The 19677-nt window shown below is 42.4% G+C and overlaps 2 protein-coding genes across 2 annotated transcripts in view; one reads left to right on the forward strand and one right to left on the reverse strand.

Moving 5' to 3' along the window:
* Positions 1-1817, reverse strand: part of asap1b (ArfGAP with SH3 domain, ankyrin repeat and PH domain 1b) — a 47494-nt gene extending 45677 nt beyond the window's left edge. The window contains exon 1 of the mRNA XM_061093568.1: positions 1692-1817. Coding sequence (XP_060949551.1) covers positions 1692-1817 — 126 coding nt within the window. The remainder of the gene's footprint in view (positions 1-1691) is intronic.
* Positions 1818-6744: 4927 nt separating this feature from the next.
* Positions 6745-19449, forward strand: nfx1 (nuclear transcription factor, X-box binding 1). The gene is made up of 23 exons (XM_061093799.1): positions 6745-6990; positions 8372-9316; positions 10040-10201; positions 10491-10568; positions 10647-10752; positions 11624-11695; positions 11803-11942; positions 12056-12155; positions 12252-12469; positions 12766-12863; positions 13206-13236; positions 13322-13404; positions 13781-13889; positions 14082-14201; positions 14276-14355; positions 14448-14678; positions 15115-15188; positions 15280-15381; positions 15471-15608; positions 15738-15804; positions 17804-17949; positions 18042-18143; positions 18433-19449. Exons 1-23 carry the CDS (start codon positions 6972-6974, stop codon positions 18506-18508), a joined length of 3297 nt encoding a protein of 1098 aa, XP_060949782.1. The 5' UTR covers positions 6745-6971; the 3' UTR covers positions 18509-19449.
* Positions 19450-19677: the final 228 nt, after the last annotated feature.

The raw sequence follows: 19677 nt of genomic DNA on the forward strand, positions 1-19677 counted from the left end.
CATTTATCAGTGGAGGTGCTCGCTCCCCACCCACCCCCTGCTGGGATGTTCAATTTAATCATGGCAGCGAGTACAGGGTGAGGGACACACACGGACACACACACACACACACACACACACACACACACACACACACACACACATCACAGCCCACCTGCCTGACCTGATTACACTCCTCCTCCGTGATCAGAGGTGACACGGCTTCACACACTGGGACTTTGGGCGTGTTCCTGCGGAATATCTGCACCGGGTTTGTTTTTTTATTACTTTAAATCCTGAGATGAGAGAGAGAGAGAGAGCAGGGAAATCTCTGTAATCCTGAAACTGTTAAATCCAGATCTGACTGCCAGCAACTAGAAGAGGTTTCTCTCTCTCTCTCTATCTGTCACACACACACTTCTGCACCCGGGCTGCATTGCTCTGAAGCTGTGAGTTATGTAATAGTGAGCACAGAGAGAGAGAGCTGCAGGCCTGAGTGCACATCCTCCGAGTCCCTGCTCTCTTGCACCATTCCATCCATCCCCCACTCGTTTACTGCTCTAGATAATCTGGAAAGAAAAGGGAAAGAGAAAGCAGGATGTAGGAGTTCACCTCCGCACACACACACACACACACACACACACACACACACACACACACACACACACACACACACACACACACACACACACACACACACACACACACACACACACACACACACACACTCTGTATGTTCATTCAACAGCAGGGAGGCGTCCATCTTTGAAACCAGGGCCAGTGAAATATGAGAGAAATGCACTTTAAACAGAAACTGCAGCTCAACACGTGCAACTATTGTCATCTGTCGGAGACGGGAGTTGTGGGCGTTGACGTCGCCGATCGGATGACAACAACAAGTGCAAAGCATCATCTTACACTTATACACGCTCACGACTTGCGCTACTTGGCTACGTTGCAGAATAGCGTGTTTGTGGGAATCGCTGACGACTGCTAACGTGGAGAAGTCGAGAACGCCCTCATAATGTGAAAGTACAAAATGTGCTTGAGCATGGAAGAATTGGAAAAAATATATATTCAATGAAGGGTGGCTGACAGTAAACAACGAATGACTTAAATGTGCACCTGAATCAGGAACTGTGCATGAACCTGTGGCCCCCCTTATGGCCCCCAGGATTCATAAAAATCCTATATACACCCCTGTCATAGAACAACATCTGCATTTAGGGTCAAATGAAGGAAGCAGGAGGTTTGTTTAAAAGTTATTCCACCTTAAATTCCACATTATGATATATGTTGCCTAATTAATAACCTCCATCCATCCATCCATCCTTCCATCCTTCCATCCATCCATCCATCCATCCATCCTCTCCAGGCAGGATGACACTGTGCTCTTATTTTCTGAGCTTCTTTAGTTCCCGATGTGCTTGAACGAGAATCACATTTCAAAATCTATGCAATGATGTGACAGTAAACAAGTTCAAAGGAATAGTGCAATGATGTTGCCCCCCCCCCCCCCTGTGGCCCCCTTCTACAGCCCCTGGTCACAGAAAAACCTTAGCTCCACCACTGTCAAACCTCACCAGTTGAATTTAAGGGTTAAAAACCTGAACCAGTGGATTTAGTTCAAGGTGATTCCACCAGTTAAACCCTGATGGTTTCATTTCAACGTGTTTCATCGACCTTCACCCCCCCCCCGTGGCTGTTCTTACCTCCTCCAGCACGTTGACCGTGTTCCTGCAGCTCTGCAGCCGGGTGGTGAAGCTGGAGGTCGTCGGGGAATTGTAATCCTCTGTCGTCTCCGACAGGAACTCGGACACCGAGATCTGATCCGGCATCTTCCCGGCCAGGGGGGGGTGGGGGGGGGAGTGAGGAAGAGGAGGGAGAGGAAGAGGAAGAGGAGGGAGACAGCGGTGGAGGCTCAGCGATGAGAAGAAGAAGAAGCTCGGAGACAGAAAACCATGAAAGACGAGAAAAGAGGGAGAGAGATGGTGGAGGAGGAAGAGGAGGAAGAGGAGGATCTGGTTTTCCTCTGGAGGTGATGAAGACTCTTCTTCTTCTTCTTCTTCTTCTCGGATGACTTCACTGGTCCCCAGGGGCCACGGAGGGAGGGAGCGCGCTAGGATCAGCGGGCTGTGCGGGCTGTGTGGCTGTGTCCCCCCTCGGAGCCGTCTAATCTCTGGCAGGCGAGCGAACGGGCTCTGGCTACAGCCTGGAGGCGGAGGAGGAGGCACCGGGCAGCACCGCGGAGGAACGCATTACAAGCCACAGATGTTCCGCTGACCGCCGCTCGTCGTCCGCTCGTTGTCCGCTAGCGGCTCCTGTCTACGATGGAGCTCCAGCCATGGTCCGCCGGGGTCGAGTCTCTGCCGCAGCCGGGTTCGATCCCTCTTCTTCGGCTGCACTGGGAGGTTTTCGTCGCTGAACGCTGCCGCAGAACCGACTCCTGCTCCTGCTCGGGATCCACAGCTGCAGTCAAGCTGACGGACAGGGGGGAGGGACTTCCGCTGCAGGGTTTCACCATAAAAGCCCCGGTTGACTTTTAGCTAATGGCCAAATAATAAAACTACTCCACCAACTACTTATATTATTACTACTACTACTTCTTCTACCACTATTAATACTTCTACTACTACTGCAACAACTATTACTATTACTACTACCGCTCTTAACAATACAAATACAATGATACTAATAATACTACTACCACTACTACTAATAATGAGAATGATACTAATAGTATTACTCCAACAACAACTACTACTATTACTACTACTGCTACCATTAAGACTGGTCCTGCCACTACTGCTACTACTAACAATACTACTACTACTATGACTGCTACTTACAAATAAAATATATTGATACTAATAATACACTACACTACTACTGCTACTAATACAACTTATACAAATAATAGTAATACAAATATAACAACAAGAACAAGAAGTCATACATTTTCATGAATGCTTATTTAAAAGAACAAATTGTGCCCCAAAATTGTGATTTCTGTTATTATGACCTTTTGTCATGATTCATTACAGCTGCTCAGGATGTGATGATCAAATGACAATTGTTTTAAAATCATACTGAATAGGGACAAATCCAGCTTCATAGATTAATGTACACGACTCTCATAAACTGCCTGAACCTTAAATTTGAATGAGTCATCAAAAAAGATGCAAAGTAATTAAATATATGTAGTGGACTTAACTATATTTACCCGTGAAATTAAATGTAATGTAGTAAAACTGCATAAGTATAAAGGGAGTTAAAATTAAAGTCCACAGGCAAAGTACACCTGAGTACCTGTACTTTAGTAACTTTCCACTATTCAGTCTAACACACCTCCTTCCTTGTGTTTATATAAAAGTGAAAGGTTATTATTAATATTTTTGAGTTTCAAACTCATTATAAGGTTTTCCTATTAATTATAATATAATAATAACTCTATTTATACAGCATCTTTCAACAGCCGTTACAAAGTGCTTCTCAGAGGACAAATTAAGAAATATCTGTTTATATATTAAAACAATAAATAGCATTCAAATTCAAAGACAGCAGATTATACTCTACAGAATCTGAAATCAAATACAACAAATACAATAATGCACCATTATAACTTATTTTTGTAAACCGAATTCTTCGTTTCCGGTATCTCGTCTTTTTACCTTGACGCAAACCTCTCCCACCTCCGCTGGCTGACGGGGACGAGGAGTGCGTGTGCACAGTGCGCATGCGCGCTGTGGCCAGTGTGACTGCAGCAGAGAGACGAAGCTGAATCCCTGAAAAACCCAGAGGATCCTGGGAAATGTTTGAATCTGCGTCACTTTAACCTGCAGTTTGTGTGAAGTTCAAACTCCTGAGAGTTAAATAAAAGATGAGACTCCTCCTGGATTCTGTCAGTTCGAGGGAAGCAGCTTCACAAGAGACTGAATCCCACATGAAGCTGCTGAGGCTGTGCGCTGACCTTGTGCAGAGGAGACACAACTTTAATAAACACTGACTCACATTTATATTTTCTCATTCGTGCTTTAATGATAATCTATTTTAGATTTGGTACGAATGAATCATCATGTTCTTTCATTTTCCTCCCATCACAGGCCTCTGGTCCTCGGATCCAGCTCAAAATAAGAAGATGGACATTTAGAGTCACTCTGCATAATGTCCTGAGTTCAGTGCAAGTCTGAAATCTGTGGTTTGTCCTTTTGCTTGTTCTGAATCATGACGGTGCGACATGGGAAAGGGGCCGTTCCCTTTTTTGTTTATGTGAGTATAGACAGATCTGAAAGTTATTTACCATTTGTCAATAGACAGATCAATAGAAAGATAGATAAATAAAGATCCTTACGTACTGCACACTGCTATTATATATACTTTTGTAAAATATCACTGACAGGAGCCAGTTTCCTGCAGCGATCTTTCCTCTGAGAATATCTTTTAAAAGCAGGATGTTAAGGTGAACAGGTTTATGTTGGTGCACTGGTTCTTTAACCACACTGGAGGATCTGGTTACTTCTGCTGAACAACACAAAAAACATTCTGGATCTTTGCCAACGAAGAAACAAAAGCTGTTTCCTTCTTTTTCAACCAACTTCTCACCGGCCTGTATTAATATCCACAGACACACTGATCCATGTTCTCACAGCAGAGGTCACACATAGGCTTGTTCAGGGGAAACAAACATAGTAGACCTTTATTTAGTTATAATACATTTGAACCAGTGGTAGCAGAGGGAAGTCCTTAAATTACACCAGGTTTTAATCCACTAATAACTTTTTAATAAAGTGTAAATCTATAGAAAACACCAAGAATCTACCTGTGATAAATAAGCAGGAATATATAAAATACGATAACACTCAATATTCAACCCTGACAAGCTGCATATACACGTTTAATAAATGGTTTATTAGACATTAAAGTGTTAACTTTGTTTCAACAGATGATGGAAGTCGATATCAGAGAACACATTAATATTTACGTGACTTCTGTTTTCATCACAGATGATGAATTTCTTATTAATAGTCATTAACATTAAACACTTAAACACGACTATTATTATTAAAGGGGAAATTTAACCTCTGCTTTTAACCCATCTGGTGCCAGACACACAGAGCAGTGGGCAGCCGTGTACGGCGCCCGGGGAGCAGATGTTGGGGGAGTAAGGTGCCTTGCTCAGGGGCACTAGACAGGGTAGGGAGAATCCTCGTGGATTTTTGGACAGATCAATCCAGGTTCGTCTTTTTGTTGTTTCTCCGTGGAGTCGAACCAGAACAAGAATTATATTTATAGTGGACTAAAAATATATTTAATAAAGGTTTATATACAAGTTATAAAAGCTAAACTGGGTTCTAAAGTTGTACATTTCATAATTATTATTATTACTACACACTTTTTTCCACCACCAGAGAAGTCTCTGCATTTTTCTATCATAAACTCAAACATGAAGCGCCATCATGTGGCCATGTTGTGGAATTATTTAGTTGTTGATATATTTAGGGCCCGAGCACTGACAGGCACTGACAGACAGTTGACAGACTATTGAAATTGTAAGTATTATTATTAGTATTCAGGCAAATTAATTGTCTTTTTGAGGGCTTTAACATGCTCAAATACTTACCAAAATTTGTAGAAAATTAGAAAGTGGTGAAAATGTACGTATTCTGCAGGAATTTTCAAGGGGCGTGGCAAAATGGCTCAGCGGTTAATTGTATCCTATTTTTTTTTTATTTAATTTTAGCTGAAATTCTCTTGTTGAGAAATCAGCAATAATAACTTAATTTCTCAACTATACCTATAAGTTGTTTATGGTTTACTGTGGATGTTCAGGTTCAGGTTAGTAACAGCCTCAGATGAAGTTTATGAATATTATAAATTATATGCTTTACCTAAAGCCTTTAATATTAAATAATAAAAATAGTAAACAAGTGATCACATTTTTTAGTTTAACCTGCCAGTGTGGTGACTTATTTATGTTCATCATATTTTGAAAATCCTAACAGGAAGTTCCGGCCTCCCGCCTGCTTGACATCGCCTGTGCTAGCCTGTAGCTCGTTAGCATTGAGAACGTATATCATCTGTTAACAGGATGACCACCTGAACCGATTTCAATGAAACTTAGTGGAAAGGGGGGAAATGGGCAGAGGAAGAACCCATTAACTTTTAGAGCCAGTTTGATTAAGGGGACAGATCATGAAAATAGATTTTTCACTTTCTTTAACATTGTGAGATAGAGTATATGCTCTCTCTCTCTCCGACTGCCCTTCCAGTTGTAATATATCCTCTTTAAACAGGTGTTTGTGTCTACTTAACCTAATGTTCATTCAAAAATAGATTTATTTAAATAATTTATATGATTTCCTCCCCTTCGTTTTCCTATGAAATAGCTTCAACACTAGTTGACAGTCTCTTTTCAGCAGTGAGCTTCTTTTTGTTCATCTTTAATATAAGTAAACATGAAGGTTTGTTATTATTTAAATTTGTAGGTGACATGTTCATCATTCTATACACATTGTCCTATTTTTTATCTTCAGAAATATTTTGCTCGGTGTGAACAGACTTTAGTAGAACATGATTATTCTCTCTTTGGTTAAAGAAGTTAATTGCAGGTTATTTTCTGCTGTCTTCTGACCCTCTGATCTGGCAGGTGAAACTAAAAAAAATGTAGTTTCACCTGCCAGTGTTGTGACTTATTTATGTTTATCATATTTTGAAAATCCCAACAGGAAGTTCCGGGTTTCCCACTCCCGCCGGCTTGACGTCGCCTGTGCTAGCCTGTAGCTCGTAAGCATTGAGAACGTGATCCGAGGAGGAGAAGAAGAATCCTGACTCTTTCTCAACCAGCTCGTTTCTTCTCTCACATCCGGAGGAAAGCGGAGAGGATCCGAATTCTCTCCCAACAGTCGGACACACTTGACATTCCGGGGGAGATTCCCCATTTTGTTGTGGAAGGTCTCGACGCAGGAGGAGCAGCGACCGGGAGCAGGAGCTGGATGGCTGAAGGCTCCTCAGGTAACCGATCCTCCTCCTGAGGAGAAACTCAAAAACTACATAAACTCAACAGAACTGGTTTTAATATTTACTCTTAAGTCATAATCTGAAGTTTCACACTCTTGGGTTTAGCAGCTAGCTTCATTAGCCACCCTGAACTTTGAGCTAGCTGCAGCTAGCTTCCCCCAGCAGCTCACTCCCATCAGAAGTGATGCACTTTCGTCTTAGCTCGATGCTAACGTTAGCCTAGCATCGCAGTCAGTGGACTTTGAAGTCCAGATGCTAACAGAAGTTAAGCTAACATCGTAGCCCAAAGTGAATCCAGTGTTTGGTTATTTCATCTTGTCTCGATCGTGACTCAGTGATTATTAAATATGTAAAATAACTACGAGCCTGATATTAATATAAACATATGTCAAAGTCCCTACTACATTAGAAGTTAGTCCACATAACGTTAATGTTCACTGTTTTGCATTTAGCATTACACTTTTTACTTCACTTTTTATATCTTTTATCTTTTATATATTTTTATTCAGAAATGTTTATGTCAAAATAAATGTTACTTTGTACAAATATTGGTAAAAAGTGAGTAAATAAGAAGTAAACAGTGAGTAAATATATACTGGTTTCCTATTTTTTATTGCTCTCCTATGTATGTTGTAGTTATTGCGTTTTTATGTTTCTATGTCTATTGTTTGCACCAATAACCAGAGCAAATTCCTTGTATGTGTAAACGTACTTGGCAATAAAATACTTCTGATTCTGATAACATGAAAACGTGATAGACATAATCCAGTTATATATAGATAATAAAGCTGTATCATACGTTTGTTGATGCCTGCTCATATCTCCAATATCACTTTACTTAAACAAAAAATATTATTATTTAGTTATTTAAGATATTTTTAAGCTCTGGTAACTTTTGATTGGTTTCGTTTTTGACGTTATGTCAATTACATATATTTTATAAAGTTCTTATCTCCACTAACACTCACTCTGTAATCTTAACCTTTATCTCTTTATTTTTAGTGTTGGGTTATTGTTCTTTTACACTTTATATATTTTTCGTGTAGTCTTTATTTACTTCACACATATTTCCTCTTTTTATTTGTCTACTTTTCTATAAAAGACTAAGTTAGTAAATAAAATGGCTTAATGAGGAAGTGGCTGAAATATCAACCAATATTTGCTCATTGCAGATACGTGAGCAGACACATGACAGGAAACTGAAATGCAGAAATGAAAAAGATAAATTTGGACCCCATGTGTACTAGAGATATGTTAATTTATGTGAAATGTCCTGCTCTCTTCTGTTAACTACCGTATAGTTGCTGTGACTGTATACGTTTGTTATTGATGCTCAACACCAGGTTTCTAACATCATCTCTTCTTCTCTCTCTAGAACCACCTGACTTCGATCCTAATGGGACGTCACATGAAAAGCCTCATCAGCACAAACCCAGACGAGGTCGACCCAGATACAACAATGACAGAAACCTGAGCGGCAACAGCTACGATCCTTCTCAGCAATCGGGACACCTGCAGCAGTGCTTTAACCCCCCGTCCAGTTCTAACAATTCAAATCATGCAGAACATCAGCATCCTCCCTACGAGAGAGAGGAGGGAGCCAGGAGACGAGGCAGAGGGAGAGGCGGGCGGGGGGGGAGAGACGGGAATAGAGACGTAAATAGAGACGCAAATGGAAGCGTCGGCTCCGGCTGGCAAAGACCTGGAGGTGACTATTCCTCCCACGGTGGCAGCAACAGAGGAGCAGGTGGCTACCAGGTAGGTGCACATCCCATGGACAGACCCGATAGGTCGAACTGGCGAAGAGAAGATGTGAGTCGACACTCGGAACACGCCAGTGAAGATCAGGACCCGTGGGCGAAGAAACCCAGGAAGTTTGTCCAGGAGCAGAGGAGAGTAGAGCCAAATAAGAGGGGAACCCATGTGAAGGAGAACAACGCTTCAGGAGAGAATCAGAGGTCCGATGACACCAAAGCAAAGAAACAGCCGTCAGAAACACGAGAGAGACCTCAAAGGATCAGAGCAGGTCCAGACCCTCAGCTCGATGATCATCAAAGGAAAGACCCGGAGACAAAGAGACGACAAGGACCGATCAAACCGCCCAAACCAGCGTCTCAAGAGGAGATGGCCTCAGAGTGGGGGGCTGCTGGTCGAGACACCTCGGACCGGAGCCGAGCATCTCAGAATCCAACTGGTAAAGCTGGAGGAGGTTCGGGGAGACTCCCCCCCCTCCAGGCCCGAGGGGGGAGACGGCCTCAAAACACCAGACCTGATCCGAGGAAGTGGGACAAGATGCCACAGAGCAAAGAGACACAGACAGGTTCGAATTAAACAACAAAAAAACAACTGACCTGACCTTTGTGTCACCATTATCAGGACAGGAGGTCATGATAACCTTAAAAGTGTTTACCTTTGGCAAATAGGTTATATCATCTGTTAGCAGGATGACCACCTGAACCGATTTTAATGAAACTTAGTGGAAAGGAGGGAAATGGGCAGAGGAAAAACCCATTAACTTTTAGAGCCAATTTGATTAAGGGGACAGATCATGAAAATAGATTTTTCACTTTCTTTAACATTGTGAGATCAGCCTCAGCAAAGGTGCTCTCTGTCCTACAGATGTAATATATCATCTTTAACGAGGTGTTTGTGTCTACTTAACCCAATGCTCATTCAAAATTAGATTCATTTAAATGATTTATACGTCACACCATGATTTCCTCCTTTTTATTTTCCTATTAAATAGCTTCAACACTAGTTAACAGTCTCTTTTCAGCAGTGAGCTTCTTTCAGTTCATCTTTAATATAAGCTAACATGTAGGTTTGTTATTATTTAAATTTGTAGGTGACATGAACATCATTCTGTACACATTGTTCTATTTTTTATCTTCAGCAATATTAGTATTAAAGTCGCTTGGCATGAACAGACTTTATAAGAACATGATTTACCTCTGATGAAGCTGCAAAAGGTCAGTTTTTTGGTCAAAGAAATTAATTGCAGGTTACGTCTTCTGAGCCTCTGATCTTACCCCCCCCCCCACAGGGTGTCTGATTGAGCAGCTCTCCGAGGAGAAGTACGAGTGCATGGTGTGCTGCGATATCATCCGGCTCATGTCCCCGGTGTGGAGCTGCCAGAGCTGCTTCCACGTCTTCCACCTGAACTGCATCAAGAAGTGGGCTCGCTCTCCGGCCTCTCAGGCGGACGGTATGACCCTTTGACCTTTTAAAATAACATCTGGGAGTTTGCTCTGGACTCTCTGAACTCTTTGTGCTAGGACCGCACAGTAGCTCAGAACATACAATAGATCCCTGTAACACAACACCCTGTCATAATGCTGTGTCGGGTGTCTGCTGCACCAGAGGGGCCCTGTTAACAAAACACTGCTTTGGTTTTCCCGCTGTTTCATCAGTGTTTTGTGTTGCAGGACATTTACATTACATGTTATGCTACTTAGAAATGTGTCTTAATGTTCAGAGACTATGCTGTTTTTCAGACTCAGAAGAAGGTTGGCGTTGTCCAGCGTGTCAGAACGTGTCACTGAAAAGCCCGACCTTCTACACCTGCTTCTGTGGTGAGTGATGGCTGCACTGTGAATCTTGTGAGATTCTTATATCAATCCTCATTTCATTTGTTTTCATTTGATCGACAGGTAAAATGACGAACCCGGAGTGGCAGCGCACTGAGATTCCTCACAGCTGTGGAGACCTGTGTGGAAAGAAGAGAAGTGGATTGGACTGTAACCACCCCTGTAACATGTGAGTCTTGAGAAAGAAGAAATGTAATATATATCATTATTATTATTACTGTATCATTGTTTTTTGTTTTTTTTAACAATATATTTATTGAGTTTTACATATAAGAACATACATTCAAACATTTATAAACATACAAACGTTTATGAACACCCCCAACCCACAATCAAACACTCAGGGTAAAGAAAAGGAGGCAGAAATTAAATAACTTAAATAAGATTAAATAAAATAATAAAAAAAAATACATATATAAGAATAAATGGAAGTAAATAAAGACATAATTATACAAATACAAATAAATTAAATTCCAATCAATCAAATCAAAAGCCAAGATAAAATAACGTTCTCTTATTCATAATATTAGTTAGTTACAATTAATATTAGGTGCTGCTATTTTATTCTGTTTCACTCATTTATTTCCACTTGGTCGCTTTCCAAAAATTGCATGAAGGTGTCCCATATTTCCTTGAATTTACTGTTTTTCCCTCTGACCACATATGTTAATTTCTCCAAGGCAAGGCAAGAAGCCATTTCCCTTAGCCACATTGCAGTTGTAGGACTGTCCATACTCTTCCATCTCAAAGCGATCACTCTCCTGGCTTGAAGCATACACAGGTTAATCAAAGGTGCTGTCTTTCGGCCTGGTACAATGTGATTAGGATAGATAGCTAATATACAGAACTTTGCCTCAAGAGGGACCTCTATGGCAGCTATACGTGAGACCAGGTTAACCGTATTCTTCCAAATACTGTATCATTGTTATTATTATTCACTTGTTTGCAGTCGGTAGCATCGCCATTAAACCCTACAAACTTCTTTACATACATAAGTTGAAAAGAGATAATAACTTGTCTTAACACTTTGTTGTTGTCAGCTTGTGTCACCCTGGGCCTTGTCCACAATGTCCTGCCTCCATAACCAAATCCTGCGTCTGTGGGAAGACCAGGTACGTCGCCTTTTGGTCTTTATTGTGATTCTGTGACTTCACAGTTTGGTCATATTTCCCTGTTGCTTTGAGTTTTGACATCTTGTTGCCGATCGATCTCTTTCTAGTCAACCGATGCGCTGCGGCCAGGCCACCGTGCTCCAGTGTGCTGCCGTGTGCGGTTCTTTACTCAACTGTGCAGAACACACCTGCTCACAGGTGTGTCACAGCGGAGCGTGTGAGCCCTGCCCCCTGCAGGTTGAGCAGGGTAAGTGTCACTCCAACAGAAACACTGTGACGGATAAAACACATTATGAGAAGAAATTAGCTGAAATTCAGACTTGAATTTAACAGATTTTCTCCTGGTTTTATTTCCTGTAGATTGTTACTGTGGAGTCACAACTCGCACAGTCCTGTGTGGGACAGATAGAGACGGGTTTAACGGTTCAGGACATTTCTCCTGTCAAAAATTATGTGGAAAGTAAGTACTGAAAATGTCCCTCATCCATCCACACTAAAGCTCTTATTTCACTCTGACAGATCCACTCATCCTCTTCCTCTGTCTCTCTCTTTGCAGGATGCTGGACTGTGAGGCCCACAGTTGTCAGCAGCTGTGCCACCACGGCCCATGCCAGCAGTGCCCGCGCTCCCCGACCCTGGTGAAGACTTGTCCCTGTAGCCAGACGCCTCTGTCCAAACTCCTGGAGCTCGGCTACTCGGAACGACAGAGCTGCTCCGACCCCGTCCCGTCCTGTGGAAAGACGTGCAACCAACCTCTGGCCTGTGGCTCCAGTGGTGAGTCAGAGAGGGTTTCAACTAGAAATAAGTTCTTTGTTGTTCTGACTCATGGACACACTCATTCCCAGGAACTACTGAAACTCAAATAGTGTCTTATAACAGTGTAACTGGTTAAGGATGGGAATTTCTGTTAACCTCATGAGACCTGAAAATAGGACTTGAAAACACGGTTCTAACAGATTTGAACTCTTGCTCTGTTGTTTTAAATCTATAAACAGGAAGTGCATTACCTGGAGCTGACAGGCACTTTTCTAAGAGTTTGTTAGGAGTTAACACAACGTGTGTTATTTCAGACACCATCCATCTGTGTGAGAAACTGTGCCACGAGGGCAGCTGTGGACCCTGCTCGCTGACCTCCACTATCAGATGCAGATGTGGCTCTAAGAACAAGGTGGGCTGAAGCACCAGCAGGACACGTGTTTGTCACTGTCACTGGATTTGTTTAATGTGTGTTACCAAAGATTGGAAAGATGTCTTGTTAAAACAAACAACTGGCAGCCAACTGTGGAAGGAATTCAGCTGGGAAAATAGAGCCTGGCTTTTTTTTCCATTACTCCTAAACATTTTTACGAGATATTTATCTACACACTGGAGGCTGTGTGGCTGAAAAGACTCAGATCCCAGTTATTTTCTGGGAATTAGAAAGTTTGAGATGATTTATTGAGAGTTAGTCGTGATTATTACCCTAGGTTGGGATTGAAAAGCACTACAGTTCAAAATCTTTGTTTTTCAGGAAGTCCCATGTGTGACAATCCAGAAAGAGGGTGAGATTTACACTAAATCAGATTAAATGAAATCAATGAAAGATCCTCTCAGCCACACCTGACACTGTGATGCTTTCTGTTCCAGAGGAGCTTGTCTTCACCTGCGAGAGGCGCTGCAACAAGAAACGCTCCTGTGGCCGACACAAGTGTGGCGAGCTGTGTTGTGTGGTGAGTGTGTGTCCTGTTTGTTCACAAATCAATCAGACCTCAAGAAAGAAGACCAAACGTGGCCACTTTGAATACCTGAGGTTTTAAATGACGATTCCATATTGTCTTTATTCTTCCTGCTCAGGGACCACAGATGGAAATTTGCTCTACAGACTTAAAACAGTTGTTGTGTTGTCTGTTGCATCTGTTTAATAAGCTAGAATCCAGACGATAGCCTGTTCCCTCTTTGCACCATCTGGAGGTGTCACTTATAATACAGTTCAGTTTAATCTAATAACTGGGTTGAGCGTTCCTGTGTTGTGTATTCAAGGTTTCACAATCTGTGCAAACTGACCATATGAGGTTGTGTTACTGGTTTCTGTCCCTGTCCATTCAGACTGGGGAGCACAAGTGTCTCCTGATCTGCGGCTACAAGCTCAACTGTGGCCTCCACCGCTGCCAGGATCCTTGTCACCGTGGCAACTGTGAACCCTGCTGGCAGTCCAGTGAGTCATTTTCTGTGGTCCGACAGTGTTTAGGAGCCAAGTCTCAGTCAGACCACAGCGTTATTCTGTCATTCCAACATACTAAATTAAGGTTTCCTACATCATCTTTTGTTTTAGTTTGGTTCCATCTGTATTATTATAGTTGGCGTTTAAGAAGCAGCTCAAATGTGTCGTTACTCCGTCTGTTTGCAGGTTTTGACGAGCTGACGTGTCACTGCGGGCTCTCTGTGTTGTACCCCCCCATCTCCTGTGGCACCAAGCCCCCCGAGTGCAAGAGTCTGTGCACGAGAAGACACGAGTGTGATCACCAAGGTAGAATATAACAATAACCGTTCACCAAGGTGTTTAAATCAAGAATATGTTCTTAACGTTCTCCTCTCGTTTAGTGTTTCACAACTGCCACAGTGAAGAGAAGTGTCCACCTTGCACGTACCTCACTCAGAAATGGTGCATGGGGAAGCACGAGGTAACTTCCCCAGAGCTCATGTGTCTTACTCATAATCTGTCATTATTCCTGAGAGTAAAGTCAAGTGATGCCCTTTTTCTTTTTACTTACAGCAACGCAGCAACATCCCGTGTCATCTGCAGGAGATTTCTTGCGGCCTGACGTGTAACAACGTGCTGCCGTGTGAGATGCACCGCTGCCGACGGATCTGCCACCGGGGCGACTGCTTGGCAGAAGGCAGCTGCCAGCAGCCCTGCGCGCTGCCTCGTCCAGACTGTGGCCACCCGTGTGCTTTTCCCTGTCATAAAGGCAGCAGCTGCCCACGCAGCACCTGCACTGCCAAGGTACAAAACACTGTGACTGGGAACAGCTGGACTTCTGAGGGCTGAGAAACGGGCGACAAAGTTCAAGCAGATGGTCTCGTCGACATCTGTATTCACAGAGAGTCGGAGCTTATGTTCACACCATCAAACGTTTCTCCTCACTAAATAACTAATGACCCTGACTAAAGTGTTTTTAGGGAAAAAACTCAGTTCTATGAATGTGTTGCATCTCCTTAATGACTGAAGTTTAACAGTCTCGCTGTTTATAAACAAAGAAGGTAAAATGTAAACATTGATGTAGACTACAGGTCCGGAAAAGGAAGCCAATGCAATGCAGTGTCTGAAACCTACTTCCACTCAAATAACAAGCAGAGGGTTGCTATTGGTTGCAAACAGAAGTCAGTTTCTATAGAAGTCGACACTTGTAGTCGAGTCTAACTCTCCCTCCTGTCCACAGGTCCCTCTGCAGTGTGATTGCGGCCGAAGAAAGGAGAAAGTCATCTGCCAAGAAGCAACCAATTCCTATCAGAGGTCAGTCTCTCTCTTCTAGTGCCTCTACCTCTATAAAGCCAGGAGACATCTGAGTATGAGGGGGTTGAAACATCATATTTATGAACTTCAGGTACACGGCAATCTCCATGGCCAGTAAACTGTCGGACATGCAGCTCGGCGAAACCATGGACATAGGCCCGCTCCTCACCAAGAAGGAGCTGAAACAAACCAGGTAGAAAACCAGAGGACAAATACTGATGACGTTCACATGCAGAATTAATGTTACAACAGAAACCTGGAGTGTCTCTTTCTTCTTCTCAGGCTTGAATGTGACCTGGAGTGTGCTACCTTAGAAAGAAACCGGCGCCTGGCCGAGGCGTTACAGATAGACTCGTCCTCGGACCCCTTCCACATCCGCTCCCCCTCCATATACAGCGACAGCCTCAAAGACGACGCCAGGTCTGACACTTTTCATGGAAACCATTTGTCCTTACTGGTTATTATTAAATTATTATGAAGCCTCAGAGCCAATAAATGTTTAACCTAATTTCCTCTGGTCTCTTTATTTTGTCCTTCTTCTATTTCCAGGAAAGATCTGAGATTTGTCACCGACGTAGAAGAGGAGATCAAGAATCTCGTGGAGCTGGTTAATAAGGTGAGTCAGGGAATCCTTTTGCCAAAATGGTGGATTTAACGGGCTGGATGACCTCTGTTTGGATGTGATGCTCCCTCTGGTGGTTGTGTTTGTAGCCCACTGCACTTGGGCAACAGTTACTGGAGAAGAAAATTGATTAAACTCCTGAGCTTGCACTCAAGTTAATCCTTAGTAAGTGGTTGTTTCATGTTAAAATCAAGGCTCAGTTCACTGCTACACTATTAAAGGAAAACCGTTTCCATTAAATGAAGCAAACTGAGCTTCTTACACAACAGGATTCTTCATGAAAGATGCTGAACCCTCGATTTCCTTTCTGAGGCATTGTTTACTTTAATATGTCTGTCCTTTTTACTGGAGATTACATCATCTTGCCTATTTCAAGGATCTATTCGTGATCTTACTTTTGTTGGGAAGAAAACTACCTTTCAAATAATATAAAATTCGGCTGCAAAACCAGGCTGGGTGTGACATTAATGCATGTACAGCGTCTAAACTGACCCAGTTGTTGTATATTCAGTTATTTCTGAGCTTGGTCAATTCTCCAGTGGACCTCCAACATGGAACCAGCTGTGGCAGCTTGCAGATTTCTGTCAGTACAACGAAGCCTCTGGTGTAACTGTTTCTAAGCCAGGTCTAAATTAGTAGGTACCTCATGGGGCAGCTGGAAAAATACTTGACTTTTCTTTATTTTTTATTCGGCTTTGTTTAGTGCAAAGAGAGAATTAGGGACGAGACTGCCAAGGTCGCCGCTGCTTTCGTTTCATTGCCGGATATAAAATATTGTTTATCACCACCTGAATGTCTTTTACTCAACAAATCACGAGTGCAGATCTTAACTGCCGTGGAGTCGGCTTCGAAAAGGTTTTTATGTTCTTTTCTCACTTCTTAAATTAGCTGGAAACACATTTGTTTCATTACAGAGTTCTCTCTCTACCTCGGGTCGTATTGTGTGAATTTCTACGTTCCTAAATAACAAGATTATTAAATTTCATCCATCGAAAGTTAGCTGGAACGCTTTCTAACAATCTTCTGGCAAAGAAGGTTGACCACTTTCATGCCAGCTTTTGTTTTCCTCCTTTTTCCTTTGTGAGTGAGCTGTTATATAAAGTCGGGTCAAACACGCTCAGTGAACCTGCCAACAGAAAATAGGTCACACATACACTACACACCCAAAAGTATGTGGACGCTGAAATCACTCCACTCCTGTTGAAAAGGCTGTCCACGAGATTTTGGATCATGGCTGCAGGGATTTGCTCTCGTTCATTCACGAGTATTAGTGAGGTGGAGAACTGATGTTGGGTGATGAGGGACGATGTCTGTACGCACGTCCACTCAATCCCAAAGGTGTTGGATGGGATTGAGGTCAGGGCTGTGAGCAGGTTCCTCCAAAAGAAACTAGGGAAATCGTTTCTTTGTGGACCTGGATTTGTACACAGAGTTAGATTTAACCTATATCACTGAGAAGCCATCTTTTCTGTTTCCACATCTATGATCTTACTGATTAGATCAATGGAACCCAGCCTTTCTAACATTTAAACCCTTAAAACAAACTACTCTCCACCTGGATTCACTGGTTGCATGACAACGTGACTATTGACCATCGGATTTATGGATTAGTTTTAATACCTTCTAGAGGTTGAAAATGAGACATTATCATTAAATCCACTAGAAAAGTACAGTTGAAGGAAGCCTGCTAAAACAAATCTGATATTGTGCAGCAGAAACGTTCTTCTGCTTTCCTCTCCCATTAATCCTCTTGTGTGACCCACAGAATACATTCCAGATGTAGTTCAGTGATTAGTAATGTGGATTTTCAATCAGCATATTTTAACGTGACGTCTAAGTTAAGCATTCAAGATATTTTTTTTCCCATTTAAACTGCATAAATGAATATAAATGAACACTAACTCCAGAAGTAAAAGTCGTATTGAGGACAGATTGAAGCAGGTCAGCGTCTCAGTAGAAATCCCTAATGGACATGCATTACTGATGTCTGCAGGGAAAGCAGCCAAAGAGGAGCCACTGTTTCCCGCCCATGAACCGAGAGCATAGGAAGATCATCCACGACCTCGCCGAGGTCTACGCCGTGGAGAGCGTGAGCTACGACAGCGAGCCCAAACGCAACGTGGTCATCACAGCCTACAAGTAAGAACTCGGGTCCAAAACACACAAAGAGCCAAACTAATGCAAATGAATTGTGGATTTGAGGATTGTCTGTGTGTCTTGATAATGTTCAGGGGGAAGTCGACTTGTCCAAACTCAACCCTGACTTCCCTGATAGACAGAGAGACTTCAAGAGCCCCTCCTCCCATCGCTCATATCAAACAGCACAGCAGCAAGTGAGTCTACTTCCATGGTTCCTCGATATCCCTGGCTTCTCACAGGAGATCGTAGCCACTCGCCATAGTTCAGGGTGAGGAGAGGGAATGAAAGAGGAAACATTCTCCATAGTCCAAGTCACTGAACCATTAAATTAATTTTGAAGCTGCTGTTTTATGGTAAAAAAGCTCTTTAGTGTTGCTTTAAGAATCACACTCAACTCACACTGTACCTCCTCAGTCATTTTAGCTTCATCTGGATTTCTCTGCTTCTTTCCAAACTTATTTCATCTCATTATTTCTCCTCCAGGGTCACCAGCGGAGCGTCCTGGTCCAAGATGGTCAAAGAAGAGCCTGTGATAGATTATTTTGACGTCCAGGACTAAGACGAGCCCAGAACAAACCTCAGGATTTGCTCAGAAACATAACTTTGCATCATCTGCCAAAACTTTTACAGTTGTGTTCTCCATGGATCAATAAGAATCCCTCTAGGTTCAAATCTAATAAAATATAATTTTAATAAAATCTCTCAGATGTGATTACCTCCCTGAATCTCGGGGGAGGAATAGAAGGAGTGCTGAGCGAAGTCATCTCATGGGTTAAGATATTAAAGTGGATCTGAACGTGCTCAGATTCTGAAGGTGAAACATTTTGAAAAGCTCCAGAGTGTTTTCTTTTCCTTGTCTCATCTGTGTCCACTCGCTCATCCAAGACAATTTAATAAAAAGCAAATTATTCCCCATGTAAAGGAAACAACTGTTGACATCAGTCCAATCGCTCCTCATCAAAAAACCTCATATCTCCGCAGCAGATTGTTTTTCAGATGGTGCTCTGGTTTGAGATTCTCCACCAGTGTGCCAAGCAGCGTTTCAGCTGCCGGGCACCTTTTGTTTTCTTCGTTGGTATCGAGCCAAAGCTTCTGTAGTGAGCCTCTGCTGATAGAGTTTGTGGGAAGGTAGGAGTGGGCTGCACTGCGGAGAGAAAGCTTTGTTCCAAACAAAGCTATGACCCAGATGCGTTTTCTGAAGAACTCTAATAGTGTTTAGAGGTCAGACTCAGAACTTGTTCACCTGATGAGGATTCATATCGTGGTTAAAGGAAGAATGAGATCTCTTGCTTTCAAACCGTTTCAGTAACTAAACTGATGCGTTTTTTACTCAAGGGTTTCCACTTATATTTTTCTTTTCATTAAATCATTAGCTACAGTTCTTGACAGCCAAAACATTTCAAAAAGACACCAACAGCAGCGAGTAGTCTGTTCCTCCATCCTTTAACGTTTATGCTGATTTTGTGCATCACTGAATAAAATTGTGGCGTGTTTACATTTCCTGAAATCTGTCTTACTTAGCAATGAAGACTTTGTTTTTCTGGCACCTGTGGATCGACTTGTTAAAGTAATATTTAAAATATCAAACTCTTGCCAGTCAGGATTTTAAGCTTTTTAAATGTCAACTGACTGTCGACTACAAGTAAAATGGGCTTCAGGGACTTACAACAGGTCTTATGACTCGATTTTTTATTGCATAGGCTATATATACCAAATTGGTAATTAAGA

The sequence above is a fragment of the Limanda limanda genome, chromosome 20 (genome assembly GCF_963576545.1).
Source record: "Limanda limanda chromosome 20, fLimLim1.1, whole genome shotgun sequence".
Lineage (NCBI taxonomy): Eukaryota > Metazoa > Chordata > Actinopteri > Pleuronectiformes > Pleuronectidae > Limanda > Limanda limanda.

Coding starts and splice junctions, on each gene's coding strand:
- nfx1 (XM_061093799.1), top strand. Junction 10,202..10,490: donor TCCGGCCTCTCAGGCGGACG/GTATGACCCTTT, acceptor GCTGTTTTTCAG/ACTCAGAAGAAGGTTGGCGT. Junction 13,405..13,780: donor GTGGCGAGCTGTGTTGTGTG/GTGAGTGTGTGT, acceptor CTGTCCATTCAG/ACTGGGGAGCACAAGTGTCT.